This window comes from Prionailurus viverrinus, chromosome B2, assembly GCF_022837055.1.
Source record: "Prionailurus viverrinus isolate Anna chromosome B2, UM_Priviv_1.0, whole genome shotgun sequence".
NCBI classification, from domain to species: domain Eukaryota; kingdom Metazoa; phylum Chordata; class Mammalia; order Carnivora; family Felidae; genus Prionailurus; species Prionailurus viverrinus.
Window position 1 is genome coordinate 149,883,595 of NC_062565.1, and position 27,020 is coordinate 149,910,614.

The 27,020-nt window shown below is 57.2% G+C and overlaps 1 protein-coding gene across 5 annotated transcripts in view; it reads right to left on the reverse strand.

The window, feature by feature from the left end:
• RPS6KA2 (ribosomal protein S6 kinase A2) overlaps window positions 1-27,020 on the reverse strand; it is a 355,183-nt gene that overhangs the window by 57,489 nt on the left and 270,674 nt on the right. For all 5 annotated transcript variants that reach the window (XM_047859631.1, XM_047859634.1, XM_047859632.1 and 2 more), the window contains 5 exons: window positions 14,213-14,293; window positions 11,157-11,236; window positions 8,564-8,670; window positions 6,300-6,337; window positions 3,258-3,400 (listed from right to left, as the gene is read on the reverse strand). In XM_047859631.1, coding sequence (XP_047715587.1) covers window positions 3,258-3,400; window positions 6,300-6,337; window positions 8,564-8,670; window positions 11,157-11,236; window positions 14,213-14,293 — 449 coding nt within the window. The remainder of the gene's footprint in view (window positions 1-3,257; window positions 3,401-6,299; window positions 6,338-8,563; window positions 8,671-11,156; window positions 11,237-14,212; window positions 14,294-27,020) is intronic.

A 27,020-nucleotide genomic window follows, 5' to 3' on the forward strand; every position in this document is an offset into this window, starting at 1 on the left:
CCTTACTGATGTGCTTTCCTGGGACATTATATGCAGTCAGAGGTTTGCTCTGCTGTTCAACAATACCGAGACCGACCAAGGTTTCCAGGGCAAACTGATATAAGCCATCATCGGCCTTGGGGTCCCACACACCAGGACACGTGCTGGCGGTTCCCCAAGAGGTCCATTCACAGGTCGGCATCAAGGCAGGCTGTGGAAATGTACAGAAGGATAAATATTTTGACGTATCTACAGCAGTGGTTCTCAGTGGGGGAGGCTGTTCCCGTAGGGGGGTATCTCTCAATGTCTGGGGACAGGTTGATGGTCAAGCTGGGGAGGTTGGGGGTGTAGGTGCCCGTGACGTCTACTGAGTAGCAAGGAATGCTGCTTAACATCCTACAATGTATAGAACAGCCTCCACCCAAAGAACTGTCCAGCCCCAAACCTCAACAGTGCTGGGGTAGAAAGCCCTGTCTGAAGGGACATCTGACAAGCCTCAAGAGAGTGGCCAGCCCTGGGGCACAGACGACACCACGGAAGGCACCCAAACGAGGCCGGGAGCGGCGGGACAAGAAGGTTCTCCATAGGGGACACACTTCATAGCAGGGAGCCTGCAATTCAAGTTCGTTTGGCTGAACAACATTCTTAAAAAAGAAATCAAGGGCAAGTTACATCTTAATGTGAAAACGGACAAGGACAAATCCTACAGGGAAATGGGATGTTTGGGATGGTGGCCGTACCCAGGGTGGGGCAGGGCTGGCCTGGGCTCAGCAGGTGTGGTTTTTGTTTTAATTTTTTTTAACGTTTATTCATTTTTTGATAGAGACAGAGCATGAGTGGGGGAGGGGCAGAGACAGAAGGAGACACAGAATCCGAAGCAGGCTCCAGGCTTCGAGCTGCCAGCACAGAGCCCGACGCGGGGCTCGAACCCACGGACCGTGAGATCATGACCTGAGCTGAAGTCGGATGCTTAACCGACTGAGCCACCCACATGCCCCTCAGCAGGGGTGTATAAGTTTGTGTGCACGTGTGTTGGAGGGCGCAGAGCACAGACTAGTCCACAACCCTCAGCACCCACTGTGCATCACCCCTGCTCTGAGCACTTGAAAGTCTACATGACCTGGTCCTTTGAGGGCAGAGGTGCAGGCGTTCATTTCCTTTCCCAGGGCAGCTCCTGAGCCCGAGCCAGCTGTATGTGCCGAACAATTTACACAGACACCTGCGTGTGAACATCCACGCACGCTCAGTGTGAGTGGCTAAGAAATGAGAGAAAAATCTAAGGGCCTCTCCCTTACGACCTCGGAGCATTCCGATGTCTGCAAAGCACCCACAAAGCACAATCCCAACGTCCTCCTGAAAACGGAGTTCCAGGCTAGTGTGGAGATGTTAGCGATTTACTGTTGCCATGGAGACCACCACTACTGCTCAAGTTCTTTTCCAGCCTCAAGGACCTAACTTCAGACAATTTTGTTCGAGGACAAGGGCCTCCGCCATCCATGCAGGCGTCTTCGTCCGAGCCTGGAGGGCACTTGTGGCCATCAGACGGTCTGGGGGTAGCCCCTCAGTGAGGACGTGCAGGGGACGGGCGGCGACCCCTGTAGTGTGCAGACCGTTCCTCGCGGTGCTCCCTTGGTGGTCCTACCCGCCCTTTAACAAAGCCGGTGGAGGGCACTGTATACACACGGCATGCCCTAAACCGATCTCCTCCCGAGTCCGAGCTCAGACGCGACACCAATGCCACCCTAGACCCATCTCTCTTTGCAAGTGGGAATTTGGAAGTCGCTCCTGGTGCTGCCCAAAGGAAAACAGGCATCGTCACATCTGGCCGGTTAGCCAGCTGGTTAGCGCTGGGGGCTAAAGGGATCGGTGGGCAGGTCTACATGAGAATGTGGGTTTTAGAACAATTATATGATCTTAATCACTCAAGCCCTTTGAGCCTTCGTTTCCCCTTCTATAAACAGAAAGAATGAGATCTTTCCCACATAACTTAATGATTTTTTTGGTTCAGATGGGATGAGGAGGAAGGAAGGCGCCTTGTAAACTCAGTGCCATGAGACCCTGTTATCACGGTGACGCCCCCTCCGCTTCCTGCCGCCGAGCACAACCGTTCTGGACCCGTTCGCCTCCCCGGCTGTTACGAGACCCTGACTGTGGAGTCTTTTCAACCCAAATGACTGGATGATCCCACCAACTCAGTGAGAAACGCCCGGAGCCAAGCGCTCCCAGTTCCTGCTGCGTCAATGACGTCAGATGCTGCTGGAACCAGGTCTCCTTGGGAAAGGCAAAGGGCCGACGTCCGTGCGATATTCTCCAAACTCCAGAGCTCTCCTAGAGCTTTGGGACGAGGAAGGGCAGGGGACCCCGGGAGGAGGTTGAGGTGAGAGCCCACAGCCGCGTCACCCCCACGGGTCACGGAGCTCCCCGAGCGTGGGCGCTGCTCTCCGTGATGGGGTCCGACGGGGCGGTGCCCAAGTGCCTGTGTTGGGGAGACACTCCCAGTGGGTATTCGCAACATGACGGATTTATAGCGGCCACGTGTCAAAGTGCCAAGAGGACCCGGACAGGGTGCCCAGAACCCTGGGCGTCGGACACAGAGGTGAGGCATGTGGTGTGGTGGCCTGGACGCACAGAAGCTGGGCTTGGGACGCACAGGCTGTGCCTCACGCCAGCTGAGAAGTCTGGTGTGCGCTGAGGGCACGGGAGCACGGAGGGCCCCCAGCGTAGTGCTGTCGGGGAGGATGGCGGAGTGATGGGGCACGAGGAAGGGAGAGGAAGGACCGTCTGGGGACAGGACGCCCCAGGCTGGGCGGTGTCTGTGTCTGAGCCGTGTGAACACACGAGCTAAAGAAAAGTCAAATTTCTAGACGTAGATGTAAAAATGTCCAACTCCATGTATATCTTGGCTCACGTTAAGTTTTGCGACTCAGCAGGATTTTGTGCGTGACAAATGTCTTTAATACAAAGATCACTGCATCCCTTAAAACCCTCATGCTCAGCCTGTACGACTGTTAACTACAAGGAAGCTTTGACTCTTAGTACCTGTGGGTCCTTACGTGAACCCAGTTCTGTTTCCTGATGGTGGAATTTGGGATGGGCAGAGAGGGAGGCGGCCAGGAGGGGCAGGGGCAGGAATCTGGTGGCCTCCTCCCCGTCCCCGAGTCGCACAGCCACACTGCTCGCATACGTCCCAAACACTGTTTTCCCTGGTCATTCGCGGGCCTCTGGGCAACCTGGGCACGGCCACAAGGGACAGCGACGCGGACGGGGAGGACCCTTACCATGAGCACACCGAAGGACCACCAGTCGGCGCTCTGCGTGTGTCCCCGCCGGTTCACCACCTCGGGTGCCATGTACTCTATGGTCCCGCAGAAGGAGTAAGCTCTCTTATCGTGGTCGATGGCCTCCTTACTCAGCCCGAAATCTAAAAGAGGGACAGCACAGGGCGCTGCTTCAGTCTGGGCGGCAGTCAGGACCGCGTCTGTGTGGGCTCCTGACCCGCCAGCTCCCCCGTCACGTGGGGGAATTCTGCCCGCACGTGTCACCCCTCCCGCCCGCTCTGTCCCAGCACAGAACCCTCCTTGGATGCAAGCGTCATCGTGCCCCCACACGGTAAGTTACAGAGTCTTTCAAGAATCTACAAACCCAGGAGTGCCTGCTAACAGGATCGAGGGATGGCACTTCTTGGGGACCGACAAGCAGGCCTGGGGACAGAGAAGCATGTGGCCCCCGGTCCGCTGGGATGGGCGGAGGTGGTTAGCTTGAAGGCAAGGGCCGGAAGGGGTTCCAGGCACGGGCCGCTGGGGAAGGTGGTCCCCGGAGCTGAGGCACAAAGGGAAGATGGCATTTGCCGTGGGGTGGGCGGCCACCCCTCCCCCCGACCTCCAGGAAATCCTCACGAGGGTCTCCGTTCTGGCACAGCGGGCGTGGCCACGCACTTGGTGGGCAAAGTCGTGGGAACGTGGCTCTCAGGACGGAGGCCCTCGGTTTCAGCGTGTTTGGGAAGAAGGCCACGGTCCGTCATCTCCGTCAGGGCCCGGTGAGGGTGGCGTGAGGTCACAGGCCGGGCAAGGGGGTCACACTACCTACGGGTGGATGTGCTTCCTCCAGCTGAAGGACTTGCTTTGCACATTAGCGCCTGGGAGCGGTTGTTTGTAATTTGCACCTGGCCCAAATGGCCAATCATGACACAGGATTAGCCCCGGGTCATGAGTAATAATAATAATAATAATAATAGTAATAATAATAATAATAACAGAAGCATGATTACTTGATCAGAGAAAGCCCAAACCCTGTAACATCATAGATACATTTGACGTGGGAGCTCAAGGCTATTCGCAAACACCGCACACAAGTGTCACTTCTATGTTCTACGTGCAGTTCCTCGTTGGGCAAAGACAACTTCTGAAGTATTAAGAGAAGCTTAACCCTCCACCAAATGCCCCATAACTCTGATGACAGGACATTACAGGTGCCCTACCGCCGTGCCAGGCAAGGTCCGGTTAAACGGACAGTCAGGATCTGGTACAGAAGCTCATGAGAAATTGTAGACCTAACTTTCAACATTAACAAGCATGTAAAGATGTATAATCAATATTTATTGCCAGGGGCTAGATGCACTGTGCCCGGTACTGGCACTGGGTAAAACTCCCTTTGTGGGAAAACAGGGTGTGGGGACATGTGGCAGCGAGACTGTGTGGGCGCCACGGAGAGGGGAGGGGAGGCCTCGGGGGGAAGGGTTGCGGAGGAGAGGGGCCTCGGGAGGAAGGGGTGTGGAGGAGAGGGGGCCTTGGGGGGAAGGGTTGCGGAGGAGAGGGGGCCTCGGGAGGAAGGGGTGTGGAGGAGAGGGGGCCTTGGGGGGAAGGGGTGCGGAGAAGAGGGGCCTCAGGAGGAAGGGGTGTGGAGGAGAGGGGGCCTCGGGAGGAAGGGGTGTGGAGGAGAGGGGGCCTTGGGGGGAAGGGGTGCGGAGAAGAGGGGCCTCAGGACGAAGGGGTGTGGAGGAGAGGGGGCCTTGGGGGGAAGGGTTGCGGAGGAGGGGGGCCTCGGGAGGAAGGGGTGTGGAGGAGAGGGGGCCTCGGGAGGAAGGGGTGTGGAGGAGAGGGGGCCTTGGGGGGAAGGGGTGCGGAGAAGAGGGGCCTCAGGAGGAAGGGGTGTGGAGGAGAGGGGGCCTCGGGAGGAAGGGGTGTGGAGGAGAGGGGGCCTTGGGGGGAAGGGGTGCGGAGAAGAGGGGCCTCAGGACGAAGGGGTGTGGAGGAGAGGGGGCCTCGGGAGGAAGGGGTGTGAAGGAGAGGGGGCCTTGGGGGGAAGGGGTGCGGAGAAGAGGGGCCTCAGGATGAAGGGGTGTGGAGGAGAGGGGGCCTTGGGGGGAAGGGGTGCGGAGAAGAGGGGCCTCAGGAGGAAGGGGTGTGGAGGAGAGGGGACCTTGGGGGGAAGGGGTGCGGAGAAGAGGTGCCTCAGGAGGAAGGGGTGTGGAGGAGAGGGGGCCTTGGGGGGAAGGGGTGCGGAGAAGAGGTGCCTCAGGAGGAAGGGGTGTGGAGGAGAGGGGGCCTTGGGGGGAAGGGGTGCGGAGAAGAGGGGCCTCAGGAGGAAGGGGTGAGAAGAGGGTGCCTCAGAGGAAGGGGTGTGGAGAAGAGGGGGCTTCGGGGAGGAAGGTGTGCAGACAAAAGGGGCCCTCGGAGGGGAATGGGTGCGGAGAAGAGGCCTCAGGGAGGAAGGGTTGCAGAGAAGAGGTGGCCTTGGGGAGTAGGGGCTCGGAGAAGAGGGGGCCTCGGAGGGAAGGGGTGCGGAGAAGAGGGGCCTTGGGAGGAAGGGGTGTGGAGAAGAGAGGGCCTCAGGGGGGTAGGGGTGGGGAGAAGAGGATGCCTTGGGGAGAAGGGGTGAGGAGAATAGGGGGCCTCAGGGAGGAAGGGTTGTGGAGAAGAGGGGGCCTTGGGGAGAAGGGGTGCAGAGAAGAGGGGTCTCGAGGGAAGGGGTGAGGAGAAGAGGGGGCCTTGTGGGGGGGGAAGGTATGTGGAGAAGAGGGGTCTTGGGAGGAAGGGGTGTGGAGAAGGCGGCTCCAAAACAGCCCGGACTGAGAGTCTGCAGGGAAGGTTCTGGAAGGTCTTCAGTCAGAAGGAGAGAGAAACGGAAGGGAAGCTGGCAAGCTCGAGAATTTCCAGATGCTGTGAGGACACACACACAGCCCATCCACATCAGTGAAAACGCCAGCCAAATCAGAGACACACAGCAGCCGACGCGGGCGTCAGGGGGACTTGGGGTCCAGACCGCTCCCCCATTTACCAGGCCAGGGGGAAGTCACCGGGACACCGCTGCCCTTTACCAACCTGTGATCTTGATGTGTCCCTCTTCGTCCAGCAGGATGCTGAAAGAGAGAGGAGAAAGCATGCCTCACGAGCCGCCCAGCCGGGCTGGCGTGCGCGACCTTGGGTGGCAGTCAGCACACGGGCCGCCTGCGACGCACCGACGTGGGCTTGCAGAGTACGGCCTCCCCCGCCAGCAGCTTCTGCCGGGGCACGAGCGGACTCAGATCCACGGTGTTTGGGGTTAACCCGGCAAAAGCTGGGACCCGCAGGTCTGAGACCTTCTTAAGCCCACGGGAAGGGTCGGGAACCCCTCAGACTGTCCTGTGCGGGGAATGTGATTTTCAGGGTCCAGGATCGCCTTGGCCTGTGCAGATCCGGAGCCTCGTGCATTTTTTCTCTGGGTCAGAGGCCCCCTACTTCTTCCCGTCGCCCCTCCGTGAGCCCCACCCTGGCTCTCGTGACCACCCCAGGCTCTGGGGAGCCTGTGACACCTGGGCCCTGGCACCGAGGAGCCCTGGGGCTCGGCAGGCTTCGCCTTGTCATAGGAGCTGGGTCCAAGCTCTTGTCACAGCGGCATCTGACATCTAGAAGCCCTGGGGGGGGGGGGGGGAGGGGCACTGGCCTTTCCGTGCCCGCCTCTCCCGTGGGAGGGCCCTGCTCACCGGCCGGCAGAGGGGGAGTCTGGACGGGCGGACCCAGGCCGGCAGGCAATTGAGGAGGCCCTTCTTCCGGCTGTCAGCCCTCAGGGTCCCCGGGGCTCCTAGCTTTCCATTCCTTCTTCTGCTGTCATTAGATCCTGTCCCATCAGCTCTGGGTGGCAGGGGTACCAGCCCAGGCTTAGAGAGACCAGGAAGGGGAATGGACAGAAGCCACACCGTCCCACTCTAGCACCCAGATGGACCGGAGTGCGGTGAGCCAGGCACAACGCAGGAAAGGCCGTGCATTCCACTCACACGGGGGTCGGGGTCGGGGTCGGGGGGAGCCTAGAGCAGCCAGATTCACAGGCAGAAAGTAGCAGTGGGGGTGCCAGGGGCAGGAGGGTGGTGAGGGGAGTGAGTGTCTCACGGGGACAGATACTCAGTTTTGCAAGAAGGGAGTTTGGAAGGTGGGTCATGCCACGCAGCTGTGTGAGTGTGCTTTGCGTCACAGGGCTGCACGCTTAAAAACGGTTAAGATGTCGGGGCGCCCGGGGGCTCGGTCAGTTAAGCTTCCGACTTCAACTCAGGTCACGATCTCACGGCTCGTGAGTTCGAGCCCCGCGTCGGGCTCTGTGCGGGCGGCTCGGAGCCTGGAGCTGCCTCGGGCTCTGTGTCTCCCTCTCTCTCTGCCCCTGCCCCGCTCATGCCCTGTACCTCTCTCGCTCTCAAAAAGAAACATTGAAAAAATTTAAAAGTGAATTTAATTAGTGAAGATGCTAATTTTATATTGTTTTTCTTACCACGATTAAAAACTATGCCCTGAGATTAAGAAAAAAAGGCTGACTGTTTTAGCGGAATCTGAAGGGGAATGGTGCGGCACATAATTAAGAAGACAATTTATCAGGAAAGAAGCGAGTATTTTCATCTCTGCCCAGAAAGGAGCAACTTTCAAGATTAATCTCCTACTAATTCCAATTGATGACAAGATCTTTCTTCCACTCTGCTATTCAATATCACTGTTTTTAACTGTAACGATCCCTTTGCCCTTTAAAAGAGAGAGAGAACCGGGGTGCACGCCTAACGGGCGCCCAGGGCTCGCAGCTCTGAGATCCGCTCCTGCCACCGCTCCCTAAGGGAGACGGCTGTAGTTCACAGGACACTGTCCCCTCTGTGGGGACACGGAAGACAGGGCCTTTTGTGATCACGGAACCATTTATTTACGTGTGCAGCCGGTACTGTTCTACTGTGGCTACCTGCTGCAGGTGCTTAAGTCAAAGCCATACGCGACCTGAACTTCCCACCGGTGCTGGGCAAATGAACTCTGCATCGTGTGCGGGCACAACGTCACCCGGGCGTGTCCCATAAACGACCGCCACACCTGGTAAAAATGGCTTCGGAGAAGAGCTGTCTTTTCTTAGCTTGCCGTGGATCAGAGTAAAGGCTCTGGAGGAAGGGCGGGGCCCCCAGCGTAAGTCGCACCCGTTGGGACACCTTCCCAGGGGCGGACAGGTGGAACCCGCGTGGGAGGCGTCCGCGAGAGGGTGGCCCAAGCCCTCTCTCCGGGGTGCACCCACCAGAGAGCGACGGCCACCGGCGGGGGCAGCAAGAAAGGGGGTGCGGAGGGGCGTCCTTCAAGGGCTCGCTTACTTCTCGGGCTTCAGGTCCCTGTAGATGATCCCCAGACCGTGCAGGTGGTCTAACGCCAAGGCCAGCTCAGCCAGGTAGAACTTGACATCCTCCTCAGTGAACATCACCTAGTGAGAAAGTAGGAAAGAACGGGATTGTTCGGCGCATCCTGTGGCCGGAGTGTTCTGCCGGACCCGGCCCTGCGGAGCGCACGCTCAGTTACCTCCGCTCCGGGGGGGATCACAGCTCCCCCCACCGTGCTCTTCGGGCTCTTACGACAGAAAAGTGAGTTCTCTTCACACTTGTGAGGTCAGCGAAGGCGGAAGAGCACTTCCCCGCGAACTTAGCCTGTGAGTGGGGAGCCTGGTTTCCTCCTCCTCCTCGCCCCCGCGGCTCACACGGCTCTGGGGGGTGTTTCTGGGTGTATATTTTGATGTGAGTGGTTCTGCTATGAAACGGCACAGGCGAGGCCAGATGAGGGGCTGCTGAGAACGCACCTCGGGTCTCATCGCCCCCCCCCCCCCCCGCCCCGGGGTTTACGCAAACCCACTGTCCACCCAAAGTGAGGTGAGTTCTGCCAAAGGCGACATGCACGTGGGGGAGAGTCGTGGGGGCACCCCGATGCGGGGTAGCCAAGGCATACGCCAGGCCGGGTGCCCGGCAGACTTCAAAGCCATTATCTTGGTGACAGTTCCGTACCTCCGGTCCCGTTAAGGACCAGGGGGCGGCTTTTAAAGTCACCTTACTAGAAAGCCAGATTGTTATCACAAACCACTTTTTTATGTTCACTGTGAGAAACCAATGTCACAGGGACCGCCAGGGCGTATTATTGCTGAATTCCTTCTCTGGATGTAGACAAGGCTCCCTGGTGAGCTCAGAATTAGAATAAGGGCAGTTCGGGGAACTGGGTGGCAGATACTTCAGGCTGCCACAGGTGCAGGGCATCCATCTCACAGAAGGGACACTTCCCCACGGGGTCGGGACACACACCCCATCGTCCCGGGCAGTGACGTCTGGGGCCATCAATCCTCATTGGCCTTCTGGCCGTTGGAACCACCCGTCGTCGCTCCATGCTCAACGGCTGCCTCTTCTGGCTGGGTGTTTCTTTTCTAAAGTGGCTACCATATTCCACGGGCTCACTTTTAGTCAAGTTCTGCCATAGCCATTGGATTCTCTTTAATCTGACTTCTTCTCTCTCTACAACCGTCGCGGGTTGTCTGCGTTCTGTGCTCAGAGCGCAGCCGTATTTCTCTACTTGTCCAGTTCCTACGACGCATCTCAGCATAGCCCCCCAAGTACAAACGACAAGTCGTTTCTGCCCAGAAATGAAACACCCCACGGATGCCCATCCTTGAAGGAAGTCAGCGCAGTGACCAACACGGCAGGATGCTGCCCACTGGCCTCGTTCAAAGACGGAACAGAAAAAGGGCACTTTCCCGTATCGTTTCTGAGTACCTGCCGTGCCCACACTTGGAAATTTTGCCTCGATTCTGCAATAAAGGGTGTCACAGGAGACACACGCTCCCCTAGTGAGGCCATATGGGGCTTTTTGCTGATTATTGTTGCCTTTTGATCAAGAAGCCATCTTCGGAAACACGTGAGCACAAGAGGGACCAGACACACCCGCTCCGGGAGGCTCTCTGCAGAGCCCGGATCGGATTCCTCCAGCCCCGGGCCTTCCACGTCTATCGCAAGGAGCCCAATGTATCACTTGTGCATGGTCTGGGGGACCCTTGATAACGGAGGGAGACAGCAACGCAGGGGGCTCTGGGACCCCCAGTCCTGCTCTACCGTCTACTGTCCGCGTTGGACGGCCAGGCAGGATGGAAGGGTCTCCTGGAAAAGGAGGGGGAGAAGAGGGGGGCGGGCACTCTGAGCCCATGGTTGCAGCCGGGTGAACACCTGCGCTGGGTGAGAGGGCTCGGGAGGTGGGAAGCCCGGGGCTCCCGCCTCCTTCAGCGGAAGGCTGGTTTCCCCCCCGCCACGAAGCACGGAGCGCTTCACGTCCATTAGGGGCCGGGGGGCTCTCGTGTCGCGCAGGGTGGCGTTCTGGACAACTCCCGTGTCGGGACCGTGAGGTCCAGGCTACGCCTTGGGGCCGGGAAGGGTTTGGCGGTCGTGGCGACCCCGTGTGTGCAGATCTGGCACCTCCAGGGTGGGTGGGCAGCGAGGGAGTCGCGTCTCCCTACGACGCAGGGTGAGACCCCGTGAAACAGTCCCTCCCGCCTGTTCCTACGACCCCTTGTTTGCGTCCGTTCCTCACGGGGAGGCGGACAGAGCCACGGACGGACTGACGGACGTTCGCAGCCTCGTGGGGCTCCTCGGGGCCGTGCTCTCACGGCCCCTGAAGGACGACAGATGCCGCGCCACACCCCTTGTGCCGCCTGTTTAACACACACACACACACACACACACACACACGCGCGCGTGCGCGCACACACACATGACCCCACAGCGAACACACACACACGCGCGCATGTTGACACTCCCACACGCTCTCCCCCACACACATACACACTCACACACTCATACCACACAGTCACGCACACACTGTCACACGCAGCACACACCCGCCCCTCCCGCGGGCGCACTCCGCCCTCCCGGCCCCGCGCACCTCTTTGGAGAGCCGGCTGAAGAGGTCCCCTCCTCGCAGGAAGTCCAGTATCAGGTAGAGCTTCCCCTCCGTCTGAAAGGCTGTGGAAGGAGGGAGGGTCGGCATCCCGGGCCACACACGGAACATGCCGGAGCCTTCCAGAAGCAGGGCTGGGGTCGGGCGGGGGTCGGGGCAGAGTCCGGGGGAAGGGCTGCAGGCACGAGTCTGTCTGTGTCCCTCACTTTCAGGAAGAGCCTGGAGGGTCACCTCTCTGGTCTTTTCTCCTCTCCTTCACTCCCTGCTTCCTTTTTGATCCCAGAGGGGCTGGAACCGGCCTGGAGCCAGTGTCTACAGGCCCAGCCTGCTCCCCCGGCCCCCACTGCCAATGCTGGGCTCCGGGCTCACGTGGTCACAGGAGCAAGCCTCCTCCCCTCCCCGGCTGCACCCCGCATAGCTGCAGGTCAAGGAAATCTGTCCTCTGCTCCCTTCCTTCGCGGAGGCGTCGGTGACCCACCGGCTGGGCCGCTGTGCGTCATGGCAGTGGGGCTCACGTCCGGGGTTTGCTCACCGTGAACTATAATTTCAGGTCTTGCCCACCGGTCAGCCAGCGTGCCTCGCTCCAGAGGGGGCTGGACGTGCATGTGGGGGTCAAGGGAAACCAATCACCGCTGACCACTGACGGCCAGTTCAACGTTATTGACGACCTACCACCTGGCATCTGTGTTATGTGCACAGGAGGTAAGGCTGCGGGGGTCCCGATATCCCTGAGCGCCCAAAAGCCTTTTATTTTCTAGAAGTAAACGCCAGAGGCACTACAAGTGTCAGGGCTGGAGAGACAGACCTCCTCTAACTAAAGACTCGTCCGAACTATATAGATCGGAGGCTGGGTTGGATCCTCTCTCCTAGGGCTTGACGGGCAGCAGGAGAGCAAATCTCATTTGATCAACCACAGAGCTGACACGGAAGGTGCGATTAAAATCCCGGTAAGACGCCCGGTGCTTCTTCGGAGAAACGCCCTGGAAACCAGCTGAAACGGCTGCGTGTCAGGGGCAGGGCCAGCCTCCCGCGGGCCCCTGTGGATAGAGGTAGGGGCACCTGCCGGCCAGCCCAGGTGACACGGTGTGACAGACCTAGGGGTACCTGCCGGCCCAAGTGACACGGTGGGACAGAGCTAGGGGCACCTGCCAGCCCAGGTGCAGGACAGACCCAGGGGCACCCACCCAATGGCCCAGGTGATGTTGCGGGACAGACCTAGGGGCACCTGCCAGCCCAGGTGACGCTGTGGGACAGACCCAGGGGCACCTGCCAGCCGGCCCAGGTGACATGGTGGGACAGACCCAGGGGCACCTGCCGGCCAGCCGGCCCAGGTGACGCTGTGGGACAGACCCAGGGGCACCAGCCGGCCCAGGTGACACGGTGGGACAGACCTAGGGGTAACCTGCCAGCCCAGCTGCGGGACAGACCCAGGGGCACCCACCTATCGGCCCAGGTGATGCTGCGTGACAGACCTAGGGGACCTACCAGCCCAGGTGACGCTGTGGGACAGACCCAGGGGCACCTGCCGGCCAGCCGGCCCAGGTGATGCTGCGGGACAGACCCAGGGGCACCAGCCGGCCCAGGTGACACGGTGGGACAGACCTAGGGGTACCTGCCAGCCCAGCTGTGGGACAGACCCAGGGGCACCCACCTGCTGGCCCAGGTGACACGGTGGGACAGACCCAGGGGCACCCGCCTGCCAGCTGGCCCAGGTGACACGGTGGGACAGACCCAGGGGCACCTGCCGGCCAGCCGGCCCAGGTGACGCTGCGGGACAGACCCAGGGGTACCAGCCGGCCCAGGTGACATGGTGGGACAGACCTAGGGGTACCTGCCAGCCCAGCTGCGGGACAGACCCAGAGGCACTCACCTACTGGCCCAGGTGATGCTGTGGGACAGACCCAGGGGCACCTGCCTGCCATCCCAGGTGACACGGTGGGACAGACCCAGGGCACCCACCTCCCAGCCCAGGTGACACGGTGGGACAGACCCAGGGGCACCTGCCTGCCAGCCAGAGTAGTCTCACTCACCACCGGCTTCCAGCAAGTTCACATCCATATTCACTTGTACTAGCCCTGAAAAGATGGGCCACACACTTTCTACACAAGACTGAAGTGTTTGCTTAGCAATATCGGAAGAGCGAGGAGGAGCTAGAAGTCTCTGCCCTCCTCCCATCTTTGGACTCGGCTTATGTCTTTGCTTCCTTCTGATTTGTGTAAACGTCCGGGACAACGCCCCACACCCAGCACCTTCGAAACCAACAAGGTAGGGGTTTCGTTTTGTTTCTTTTTCTCCTGCACTTGACGCATATTAGTTATTCGCTAGGGTCGTAAGTGTTAACGCGGTCTGGCATGACTCCAGAGTCGCCCGTTCATTCGTTACTTTTAATGTGAAGATTGCACTTACTGCTTCCCAAGGGGAGAAAAGACCGAAAGCAAGCTAGGAGGACTCGGCGTGGCAGAGTAGGCACGTGGCCGCAAACATCAAAATTATTCGATTTGTGTCTCATTTCCCTTCCAGAAAATGGAAACGGTAACCTCCTTGAAAGGAAGTTTTGAGGGTCCCATGAGCTACTATCTTTAAGATGCTTGAAACCTAGCCTTCACTTAAAATACAAATACGGTGCCATTAATACTCGCTGTTAATGGCGGAAGGTGATGCCATTCTGGTTAAAGAAATTATTGGGTCATACGGCATTTCATTCTAAAACAACACAAAAATAGATCACAGATTCTCCCCAATCTAGGCTAAGAGACTTTTTTTTTTTACTGTATCAGCGATGATAATTTAGCAACAAAGTCGAGCCCCCCCCCCCACTTTTGTCTCCGATTAGAACCGGGCATCCTGCTCCCTCAGAGAGGCAGACCACGGAAGAGATCACGGGACCACAGAGAGGAGGCAGCCCCACGCCACGCAGGCCCTCGACAGGGTGGGTGGTGGGGGTTTCTCCTTCTGTCCCAGCACGCGGTTTCATTTTCCCTGGATTTGGGGAAGGTGGCGTCAGGGCCTCTCAAAAGTAGGTTATGTTTTACTCTATTTACCATAGTGAAGCTTTACAATGAAAGGGTGATTCACTTCTGCCAAAATGTCTCTTTCCATCTTCGATCGGACTCGGTCCCGAACTGCAGAACAGAAAAACAAAGGCTTTTAAGAGACAAGAATGGTGTTCTAGAGAGCATGTTACCTAAAACGTTAGCAACAAATAACTTCCCGCAATGTTTTGTTACAATTCTCAGGCATATACAGAAGTCGGAATACTAGGATAACAGTCACCCTCAACTCGTCTACCTACAGCCAACAACTGTCTGCGTTCTGGTACACTTGCTTTCCTCCTTTCTCTCTTCACACATACACACATTTAGCCCAAACTCCGACAATAAATCGCCGACCCCATGACACTTGACCCCTAGGTGCATGTGCACCAGCACATCCTAGGAGGAAGGACAGTCTCTTACGTTACCCCCGACACGGCCGTGACCTCTAAGAAGACTAACAATCATGTCCCACTGTCACCTAATATCCAATCCATATTCCACACCCTCCGCCATGTCATTTACAGCTGTTGGTTTTTCCAATCTGGAGTCAAGGTTCACTCATTATATTCAGTTGTTACAATTCTTTATTCTATTTGCTTCTAGAACAGAACGGTCCCACATTTTTTCCCTCGTGTGTTCGGTGGACGTTTTGGTGAGGCCAGGCCAGCTTCTCGTAGCTTCTTCCACATTCTGGGTGTGTCTGATTGTTGCTTAATAGCTGGTTCTAACTCCTTTATTCCTTGCAAACTGAGGTCGGGTCTGGACGCTTTGTAAGATTGAGGCTGAACGTTCTGGGGGGAGATCTCTACTGGATGATGCCACGTGTCTCCGATCACAGCGGATGATGTGTGCGTGCTGCGTTACCCTCACTACGTGATGCTAAACTTGACGATGTGATTAAGGGGGCAAGCCATCAGTGTCCCCACACGTCCCTTTGTACATAGTCAGTGAGCTGCAGGGTGATACTTGGTGTGGAGGGCTCTGTGGGCTCCCACGACTCCTTCAGCCAAGAGCGTTAGCATTCGTACGTGATTCTTGCTTGCATCATTTAGGGTCACAAAATGGCGACCTTCTCATTTCTGCTGGAACTGGAAATCAAGAGAAAGACTGCTTCTCCCTGTCCTTGAGGATAATTACACACTAGGGATTCTTAAAAAAATTAGCGCGTTTTAACCAGTTTCAGTATTATTCTTTTCTGGTGCTGACATTGTCCAAAGCGTAGCCATCTGGGAATACAGATGGAATTCGTTTTGAGGCAAAAATAAGCAAGCCAAAAGCGATCACCACTTGAGAATAAGAATAACCCCACGATTCCCACGAGCAAACCGATACACCAAGGGCGGTGACCTTGCACCACCCCCTGTGAGCAGAGGGAGAAAATTTCCTCAAATGTTCCTAAGGGTGAGGAGTACGGGTGTTGCGTTACCGGACCAGGCGTTTAATCCTTCCACAATTTGGCCTAGTGACGTGTCCTGTTAAAGGTTTATTTAAGGAGTGCATCGCCAAGGACGGCCGTAATAAATGACGCCGAACGTGGGCAAGCATTGGCAAGGAGGCTGTAAGGACGTGAACCCTGGGTGGAAGCGGGGGTGGGGTGGGGCTGTACCACGGTGCGGCCTCGGTGCGAAACAAACCGTGCGCCCCTCAAAGAGTTAAACACAGAGCTGCTCCGCGACCCAGCCGTGCCACCCCTAGGTCTACGTCCCACAGAACTGAGGCCAGGAACTCGGGTCCCAGCGCACCCACGTGCACAGCGGCATGACTCACAGCGGCCAAAAGGTGGAAGCCCAAGGGTCCGCCAACGGACGGGCAGATAAATACGACGGGGTCTATCCGCACGGCGCTCTTCCGCCTTAAAAAGTAATAAAATGCCGACACACGCGTCAGCACGGACGAACCCCGAGAACGTTATCCTGAGTGAAACAAGCCAGGCCCCAAAGAACAAATACTCTATGACTCTGTTTCTACGAGGTCCCTTCAGCAGTCAAATTCCTGGAGACAGAAAGGAGCCGGTGGCAGCCAGGGGTGGGGGAGGGGGAGGGGGACAGAGTCGCTGTTCAGGATGATGACAAAGTTCTGGTATAGACAGTGGTGACAGTTATGTAATACTGTGAATGGGTTTTTTTTTAATGTTTATTTATTTATGAGAGACCGAGACAGAGTGTGAGCGGGGGGGGGGGGGGGGGGGGGGGGGGCAGAGAGAGAGAGGGAGACACAGAGTCCGAAGCGGGCCCCAGGCTCCGAGCCGTCGGCACAGAGCCCGACGCGGGGCTCGAACCCCCGGAACGGTGAGATCGTGACCTGAGCCGCCCGGGCGCCCCCTGTGAATGGATTTAATGCCACTTGCAAATGGCTAAATGGTCAGCATGACGTTATGCCCACCTTATCAGAGTTACAGAAACAAGAAGTCCTGTGTCACTGCTGGTCCCAGGACAGCCGCCTGCCCTCTGCTCTAACGCTGGCTTCACTCTCCTCCAGGTACTCGGGCTCTCTGGAGTCCACCTTGGCTTTGGGGCCGCGACTGCGCGCTCCTTGCCCGCCTGCTGGGGAGCAGTGGCCGCTGAGCACGCGTCCTGGCTTGTCACCGGGAGGCAGCGCTGCTCCCCACGCACTCTCCTCGCAGGGACGGTAACAGAACCTGCCTCACGGGGTCGTCCCGGGGACAAGGACGTAGCACGCGGGTTCCTGGCCGCACACACCGAGCTGGGCTCATTTGTGGGGTGGGCTGCACACCCCCGGGGCTTCCTCGGCTACTCCTCCTCCGTTCCACTGCTGCTGTTCCCGTCCCAATGCCAGACCCCGGTGACCGCGGTGGCTGCGGGTGACCCAGAAGGGCCGCGCGTCGGCAGAGAGGGCCGCGGGCAGGGCTGCGGGCCTCCCAGCGGCACCTGCACAGCCCAGCCTTCTCTGTGCCCCCACGGCCCCGAGCCCCCAGCACCAAAGCACCAGGCAGGGGCTGGGGTCTGGCTCGTCATCGTCCGCACCCCAGTGATGCTCAGCGGGTCCCCTTGTGGCTGTACCAGAGGAGCAGGGCCTCTGTGCTGCGAGGCCCCCGGGGAGCGCATCGTCCAGCCCTGGGTTTACGGGAGAGCAGGCGAGGCTCGTTGGAGAGGAGCAGCGGTGCCCGGAGCTGGGCCGGTGGGCACAGATTCCAGCAGAGCAGAGAACGCAGACCCTGGGGAGGACGAAGGAGAAACTGAGTCGTGAGCCAGAGCCGTGAGTGCAAACTGCCACCCCGGAGACTCGAGCGGAGCACGGCGCCCCGCGTCGAAACAGTCGCTGGGCATTTCTCGTTCATGCGGATTTCTATCGCTGGCTCTGGTTTTGTCTCCGGAGCGGAGAGCCTCAAGTTCAAGATTTCCTCTGGCTCTTTGACGGCAGTCATTGCGTGCAAACCTTTCCAGGAGGTCGTGTTGCCGAATTTAGTCTTGTTTTTCCTGTTTATCATTTGTGAGTCACTGTGTCGTGACCCAGGCTTTGGTCAGTGTAGTTTCTCTTTTCTCCATAAACAGAAAGCGGGCCATGCGCGGCACGTCTGGTGGAGGGGCTGAGGGCAGAGCCTGGGCCCCTCGTCGGGGGAGCAGAACGTGAGCCCGGGACGGGACCGGTCCTCCCGGCTCCTTGCAAACGGGACAACTGAGTGGTGGGGGCACAGTCCTCCCACCTGACCTCGAACTTCTCTCCGCCGAGCTCCGTCCTCCTGTCCAGTCCGTGTCCTGTTTGTCGGTCTTCTCTGTGCAGCACAAGGAAGGCAGAGCCGTCTCTGCCCCCAGCGCGTTAGAGTCTGGGAGCCGTGCTGTGGGGACGGCAGCGTGGGAGCCCCGGAGGGCCGGCGGGGTCCGGGGAGCGGGAGGGACACTCCAGGGAGGGTTCCGGATGCTCGATACAAGCTCAGCATCAGCTGCAGGCACGTCGTGGGAATGAGGGTGGGGCCTGGGACTGTCCCTTCTGGCGCAGTTAGAAACCTTCCCAAGCAACCCGCTGTGTGGACCCAAGTGCGCCACTGCGGCCCAGGCCCGGGCTGCCTCCTGGAGGCAGGGGAGGGGGGCCTGGGAGAGCAGGCCAGCCTTGGTCCCCCAAAATGTGGCCTCTTCTGGGAAAAGTCCCCGTTCCGTCCTCAGTACCCGCAGCCCCCCGCCCCGCGACGAGACCTGGAGAAGCAGAGCAGCCAAGAAAAGGGGACACCGTGTCCCCCACACCCACCCAGCCACCTCCCTGCAAAGCTCGGTCAAGAGCATCTGAGAATCCGGAAAGTGGGACCGACACGACTATCATCATGTCAGATGTGCTTGCAGTGAAGGGAGCTGCTGGGCCACACGACGGACGGAGTGCTGGTAACGGCCGTGCTGGTGAAGACAACAGAGAAGATCTTACATGCAAATTTCCAAGGAACTGTTAAGTTACAGCTGGAAAATATACATATATATATATACATATATATATATATATATATGTATATATATATTTCCTCCCTGCCTTTCACACAAAAATAAATCCCAGATCTATTAAGAAGTGTCTAAGAAAAAGATCAATCCACAGAAATGATGACAAGGAAAAATGTGCACCCTTGTCCAGGTGGGAATCTGTAACAAAGGCAATGGAGAAGTGACGCCGGACAACCCGCCGTCCCAGACATGGCGAAGTTAAAAGGCCGAGACAACACGTGGAGGTTGCGTGAGGCAGAGAGAGGGGCCGGGGGCCTCAAGAGACCCAGCACCCCAAGTGAGCGTCACGGCACTCACGTCAGCTGGGGGGACGTGTCTGCAAACGCGTGCTGTGAGAGTGGCCCCCGCTGTGGGAGTGTGAGAGGTGTGGACGGGGCCTTGCCAGGTGGCGGGACACAGGGGACGGCTGTGTTCACGCGGGACACGGCCTTCACGGTGCCGGGGCTGCGTCACCGACTGTTTCCGGGGACTCGTGTGGCCGAGCTGACAAGACGTGGAGGGGCAGCTGGCACACAGGGCCCCTTGGCTGCGAGCCAAGAGGGAGCCGGGGTCCCGAGCGGCCGGGACGGTCTCCAGGTCTGCGGATACTGCCGAGCGGGGCTCACCGTCCGCCCTCGCCGACGCCTCCCCCTGCCCGGCTGGCCGCTCGGGCGGGATCCAGGGATGGCGGGAAAGGCCCGGACCGGCGACTCTGCCACTCGGCGGGCGGCCACGGAGTGTCCTTGCACGAGAAAGACACGGGCATAAAGGCAGACGCATCCCCGTCAAGCCAGGGGACAGCGGAGGATGCCCAGGGTTTGATTCCCGAGACCCAGATGCATAACGAAGGGGGATGCTTCCCCCACGCCTGCATTGTGACGCGTCACTGAGTCACAGGACACGGGACAGATGTGGGAAGCGCCAGCAGCCGCCGCGCTGGGCGCCTCTAGGCTGGCGCAAAACCTGGGGTCGGGCCACACTATCTCCCCGGGATATTTGTTCTCTGGTAGCTGACAGGTGAGACTGGAACTGAGCGGGGCTACGACGGATGTAAAGGGAAAAAATGTTCTAAGCTACTGTGAGATTCAACAATACACCGTAGATAGTCGGGGATAAATTGCCGTCTTTCTGTCCAACCGACCCTGTATTTGTGGCTGTCCTGTCACGAGGTGGATTAGGGTGACGTGCTTTTCACGACTGGCTTTGCTCCCGGGCTGCCAGCTGTGACCTTCATGCGTCCTGCAGCCGTCACGGCCCCTGGCTGCCCCGGCACTGAGATGAAAGTGGAGAAGCGTGTTAATTCACCCTGAAGAGCAGGATCTCCCTCCCAGGAAAACGGGGGAGGAAGCACACTGCGGGGTCGCCCTGGTGGACGCCACTCACAGCACAAAACGGGAGCTACTTTCTGGAAAGCTGTGCTTTTGGCGGGGGAGGGATCGGGCTGACAGCGTCGGGACGTCCAAACCCCACACCCCTTTAGACAAGCGTAGATGTCTACACCCGCTCCTCGGTGCTCCCGAGGAATCTAAAGTTCAGCACACTCCAACCCGTTAATGTTTTTACTCAACCACTTGGCCCGTTCTGGTTTTAGGAGACAAACGTTGGCTAACGCCCCTCTCAGGCAGGAGCGACAGAAAATGTCAAGACCCACGGTACTTTGAGCGCGAAACCAGAACGCGGGGCCCGTTTCTGCCAGCCAGCATCCCATCCCTCCTACGAGTCAGCAGAACTCTCTGAGAAACGGCCAGTGTAGTCTGAGACGGCCAGGTGGAAGGGTCCACCTCGGACTCGAATCCACGCGCCCGTGGGCGGTGAGCTCAGGTTCGGCCGGGCGCAGTGACCACGGCTCACCGCTCCCCTCCGCTGCCCGCAGAAGCCTACTGGGTCTGAAATTATACCCCAAGCAGGCTCCTGGACGCGGGCAAAAAATCCGTCCTCACACAAGACCTGTTGGCCTTCGAGGGTCGAATTCATAGCAAAAAAGTGGCCTCGCGTGAGAAGCTGTGTCGGTAAATGTGGCAAAACTTTAGTCCAGAGGAAAAAGGAAGAAAACCACAAATAATAAAAGTTAAAAACGTAACCACCTTAACTACCATATGTGGCCTAACCCTCCAGGATTTGTCTGTTTCTCTATACGGATTATGTATTTGTTTATTATTGTTTTTTAAATATAATTTATTGCCAGGTTAGCTAACATACAGCGTATACAGTGTGCTCTTGGTTTCGGGGGTAGATTCCCATGATTCATCGCTCCCAGTGCTCATCCCAGCAAGTGCCCTCCTCAACGCCCATCACCCACTGTCCCCTCCCCCCCACCCCCCATCCACCTTCAGTTTGTTCTCCGGATTTAAGAGTCTCTGATGGTTTGCCTCCCTCCCTCTCTGTTTGAAACTATTGTTTGTCCCCCTTCCCCTCCCCCATCGTCTTCTGTTAAGTTTCTCAAATTCCACATATGAGTGAAAACATGTGGTATCTGTCTTTCTCTGCCTGACTTATTTCACTGAGCATAAGACCCTCCAGTTCCATCCACATTGCTGCACATGGCAGGATTTCGTTCTTCCTCATTGCCAAGTAGTATTCTGTTGTGGAGAAAAACCACAACTTCTTTATCCATTCGTCAGCTGACGGACATTTAGGCTCTTTCCATCATTTGGCTATTGTTGAAAGCGCTGCTATAAACATAGGGGTACATGTGCCCTTACAAGTCAGCACGCCTGTATCCCTTGGGTAAATTCCTAGTAGTGCAATTGCTGGGTCGTAGGGTGGTTCTGTTTTTCATTTTTTGAGGACCCTCCACACTGTTTCCAGACTGGTCACACCAGTGTGCATTCCCACCAGCAGTGCAAGAGGGTTCCGTTTCTCCACATCCTCACCAGCATCTAGAGTCTCCTGATTTGTTCGTTTTAGCCACTCTGACTGGTGTGAGGTGATATCTCGTCGTGGCTTTGATTTGTATTTCCCTGATGATGAGTGATGTGGAGCAGTTTTTCATGCCTCGGCTGGCCATCTGGATGTCTTCCGTGGAGAAGTGTCTATTCATGTCTTCTGCCCATTTCTTCACTGGATCGTTTGTTTTACGGGTGTTGAGTTTGGTAAGTTCTTTACAGATTTTGGATGCTAGCCCTTTATTATACCAGATTATTTACAGAGAGTGACATGGTTACATAACTAATTTCTTGGCCAGAGAATCTTTCTGTGGATGAATCTCCAGCCTGTTTCTCTCCCGCGTACACACGGCACAGGCATTAAAGACGACAAGGGGAGACAGGAATCCATTTCCTACTTTCTACATATCTACAATGCAAGAAACACAGTCGTGGTAGAAACAAATGGATAAAGGACCCCTCGGGGTTTTCATCTGTAGGCAGGCACTGTAGACCAAGAAGCCGGGTGCCCGTTGCTGACGGGTATAAACATAGGGGTTTATATGTTGACGGGTGATATTTACCTGAGGTCCAAGGCGCCTCCAGGAGGCTGGAGAAAGACAGGGAGGCTTCTGTCCCTGACCATGTACCGGGAAAATAACCCCGAATAGTGAATGCCCGAAGGACAATTAGTGGGATGGGCTGGGTCCCCAGCGCCCGTTATCACGGGACGGGCACGGGCTCGTGACTCCACAGCATCCAACTCGGGGGACGGCGGGAAGTGGCTTCGCTACTCTGTGCCTCAGTGTCCTCACCTGTACAACAAGGACAATAACACCAGGAGGGGCACTTGGAACATGTGCTCGCGATTTGCTTTATTCTCCTCCCCCACCCAGAATTTGCAAGCATCCAAATGTGAACCAAATGACTGTGATGAATTTGCCTGGAAACAAAATCTGTGCAAACTAAGGCGTTCACTGAAGCTCGGTTTCTGAGCAAATCGGTGTTTTCAGTTTTTTAAAATTTTATTTATTTCCGAGAGAGAACGCAAGTGCGGGAGGGGCGGAGAGAGAGGGAGACAGAGGATCCAAAGCGGGTTCCGTGTCAACAGCAGTGAACCCGACGCGGGGCTTGAACTCATGATCCGTGAGATCGTGACCCGAGCCGAAATCAAGAGTCAGACGTTTAATCGACTGAACCACCCAGGCGCCCCAACAAGTCAGCGTTTTTAAATCAAACACAACAGTGCTGAAGAGGGCGTTCTGAGGTCTGAGGCCCCCCGGGCTGAGTCGGGCTGGGCGCTGGTTCAAACACCGAAATCAGTACGAATGGAAGCCGTGCGTTTCTATCCCGGACACCACACACTCCGTGCTCCCCGAGCACCTGCTGAGTGATGTGATCAGGGCTCTACCTCTTAAAGGAAGGGCAGAGGATTAGCAGAAACGGCCTGGCCGGGCCATCCGACAAGCTCAGAAGGCGGCCAGGCCCACGTCCTCTGACCCCACGGCCGGCGGCCACGGGCCCCCACCCACTGCTGCCAACGGACACGTGTGAAGTAACCGTGACTGCCCAGAACTTACACAACTGGCCGAACAAAGAGAATTTGCCGGAATGATATATTCTTTTCCCCTTAGCATCGCTAGGACAGAGTAAGGACTCATTTCCTTCAGAGCAGGGAACGTGTACGACCCTTGGGCTTAGAAAGCGGGCTTCCAGGGAAGACGGTTGAAACATTAATTAGGCATGAAAACACAGGGGAAGTCCTACGGGCAACCTGTCGTGGCAAAGACACCTTTCACCCGAGCAGCGTCTGCACGTCGTGGAGGGCGGCCCGGCGAAAGGAGAGTGCCACACGGGGGGCCCGGCTGCGCCGCGTCTGGGCCTCTCCGCGGGGACCCGTCCTTCCGGGCGGTGAACGTGGCGGCGGCTGCAGGAAGGCGGAATCCTTTCCAAGCAGAGGGCAACCAGCCTTCCTCCTCGCTCCCCCCGCCCAGCGAGACCCACCCAACCCCAGACAGGACAGTCCTAACCTGTCTCCAGTTCTCGCGGAGGAAAGGGCCCGAGCCGGAGGCAGCTGGTGCGGAGCCTGCGGGTTTAACGCTCACGTCCCCAGCGCTACGAGGCAGGTGCTCTTACCGACATCGCCCCGCTTTAAGTAAGACAACGGGAGGCCGGGAGAGGCTCCCCCAGGCGACACGGCCGACAGCGGTGGAGCAGGACGAGCCCCAGGGCCCAGGTTTGTGCTCCCCACCACACTGTATCCGGGGGTGACGAATTCTCGTGTTCACACCCACCCAGACCCAGCAACTCAGAGCCCCGGGGGTGGCCCCAGGCAGCAGCCTCTTGGGAAAGTCCCGCAGGCAAGTGCAGCCTGTAGCCACGCTGGGGAAGCCCTGTTACTAAGGTGGGGGACCGTCCCCGCGGGCAGACTCACTTAGCTAGGGCACGGAGACCAGGCCGCCTTTATTCCTGGTGTCAGGCTTGGGACTGTGCCTACAGCCGTCTGACCCCCACTCCCAAGGCGTCAGCCTTTGGGTTTACGATGTGTGGAAGACCGTCTATAACACTGTTACCGTAAGAACTCAATGAATAATTGAGTGATGAGCACAGAGTTACGAAAGAAGCCCGACATTTGCAAAGGGTCCTGAAGCAACCAGGAGGCAAGCGGCCCCACCCCGCGCCCTGCACCCCGCACCCTCCGGCCCGCATCCTGCACCCCGTGCCCTGCACCCCGCACCCCACGCCCGTGAGGTGGGGGGACTGTGCTGGGAAGACCAGACGGGGCCGGGGTGGGGGTGCTGCCAGCCCCCACAGCCTCAGCTACGGAGCAGTTGACATTTCCCTACAAGCAATGTGTCACCTCGTTAAAGAAAGGGGTGCGGGCGCCCCACAACTCCTCAGTTATTTAAAGATTAACTAGAGCTGTCAGAGACTATTATCCTTACGTCAGGTGGTTTGGAATTCTGCCCACACCGGTTCTCTCCTGTGCACACGTGACAGTCATCCATGGCTCGGAGAGGCAAGCTGCAGCTTTGCAAAGACGTCTGCACATCCTCCGCCCCCTTTTCACATTTCCCTTCTCCAAATGGTTTCACCGTCCAAACTCCTTGCATTGTCTGCACCTTCTTCGGGTGTCGTAGGCGAGCGGGAGCGTCACCGTCACAGTGCATTCCTGGCCCCTCTGGCACATTCCGCAGCCTTACTAATCAGCCTGCAAACTGGTGCCGACACCAAGGCGGAGAGTGTCTGAAGAAGTCGGGCTAACGGGAGGCAGGGGGGTCGGAGCTCCAGCAAATTTAAACAATCCTCTGAGCCAAGCCCCCTCCTTCCGTGAGCCAGGAGGCGGGGAGGTTCGGAGAGGGCAGGGGTCCTTCCCGAGGCGAAGCCTGGTTAGGGGCGCGGAGACACCTGGCCTCCTGCCCGCCCGTAACTAGTCTTCCTGGGATGGGGTGCCCCTCGCGTGAAACACTGCTTTTTAATCTTTTTATTTTCTCTTCAGAAAATAAATCCCCATTGCATTTCTGGAAAGAAAAAGTCTGTCTGTAGTGATGGACCGTTATGGAAAGCTGAAACAGTAAAGGATGTCAAACAATGTCTGGTTCGAGAGGCAGGTTTTTAAAAAAAAATTTTTTTTTTCAACGTTTATTTATTTTTGGGACAGAGAGAGACAGAGCATGAACGGGGGAAGGGCAGAGAGAGAGGGAGACACAGAATCGGAAACAGGCTCCAGGCTCTGAGCCATCAGCCCAGAGCCCGACGCGGGGCTCGAACTCACGGACCGCAAGATCGTGACCTGGCTGAAGTCGGACGCTTAACCGACTGCGCCACCCAGGCGCCCCAAGAGAGGCAGGTTTTAAAGGAGCAAAAGACATGGGAAAGTTTTCTACCCTTTTATGCCGATGTGGCTCGTTCTCACCATGTAAACATGATTTTGTGTAGTCAACCACGTTGTCCTGGAATGTTTTGCAAATAACGTTACGTGATAAAAGTCACACGTGTTTCATTTTCGTTGAAAACTTGAAATATAGACGATAGGGAAGAAAATACAGGCTACCAGGAATCCCGTAACCGTGTTCATTTTGGCGTATTTCTCACTAGCGTGACATAGATTTCCTACTTGCTTGTACATGCACGTACCTGTGCTGATGGAGATATCCACGCATGTCACAATACTGTGATGTGCGGACACGCTTTGTATCCCGTCTAGTCCTTGTAACACCGTGTCCGGGGCGCTTTCTCAAGGACACTGGGTTGGATTATCAACAAAACAAGTGTGGAGACGTGCATCCACGGAGGGTGGAATCATTGAGCCAGGGTGCTTGGCCTGAGCACGGAGGTCAGGGTTAATGCTGGCAGAATTCAGGCTCAGCGGCAGGGTAAACAGAGAACAGATTCCAGTTCCTTGACTTGACTTTGCTTTTCCCGAGCAGGTGCACAGCGCGGATTCCCTGATCGGGGTTCCAATGTCACTCCTACTATTTCTCCTTCTCCTTTTAGGGCAGGAGATGGTGAGGTTGTATTTGAGGGGAAGAAGGGACAGTTATGACTTAAGGGAAAAGGGACCGTAAGGTCACTGCCGGGGAGGTTGACGCGGAATCTGCCGACGGAGAGAAGGCCGGGGCGTGATCGTGGGAACGACGCGGCTCCCTTGTTAGGCTGCGGATTCGGCCCACGTGGTGCTGGAGAGTCAGTCTCAGTGCTTTGAGGGTTTTAGCAAATGGCCCTGTTGTTCAGCAATTCATTTTTCAGATGACAGCTTTACTGAGCTATAATTCGTACACCATTCAATTCACTTATTGAAAGTGTGCAAGTCAACCATTTCTGGAACACTCAGAGTCATGCAACCGTCACCGGTCAATCTGAAAACTTCTCCACCAGCCCGAAACAAACCCACACCCTTGACAATCACTCCCTTTCTCCCCTCGGCCCCCGGCAGCTCCTGGGTGACTTTCTGTCTCTGCGGATTTGCCTGCTGGGGACTTTCGGACACGCAGAATCGCACAATACAGGGAGCTTTGCGAACGGCTTCTCTCACTTGGCGTAATGTTTTCAAGCGTCGCCCACGCTGGGGCGGAGGGCGGGTTTCCTTCATCTCTGTCGCTGAGTAAATCCCACTACGTGGATATATCCCACTTGTGTGTGCATTAGTTGATGGGCATTTTGGGCTTTCCCCCAAATGTATTGGCTCTTGTGAATCGGCTAATCACATGCAGGTGTTTGTATGCACACACCTCTTCCGTTTCTCTTGGTTACGGCACAGGAGTGGGGCGGTCGGGTCACAGGTGACTGCGTCCAACCTTCTGAGCAGGTGCCAGAGGGACTCTTTATTCCGCAGACATCCATTTTTCAGGTGGTCCTGAACCAACAAATGTCTAACTGACTTTGCTACGTCTATGGAACTACTGTTGGGTGAAGAGATTACTTTATTAAAAGTTGGGGACAAGGAGCCAAAGCCTGCTCTGTTTTCCGCACGTTTTCCCGCGGTTCGTCTTTGCTTCCCACGTATCTTTTGAAGAACCATCCTTT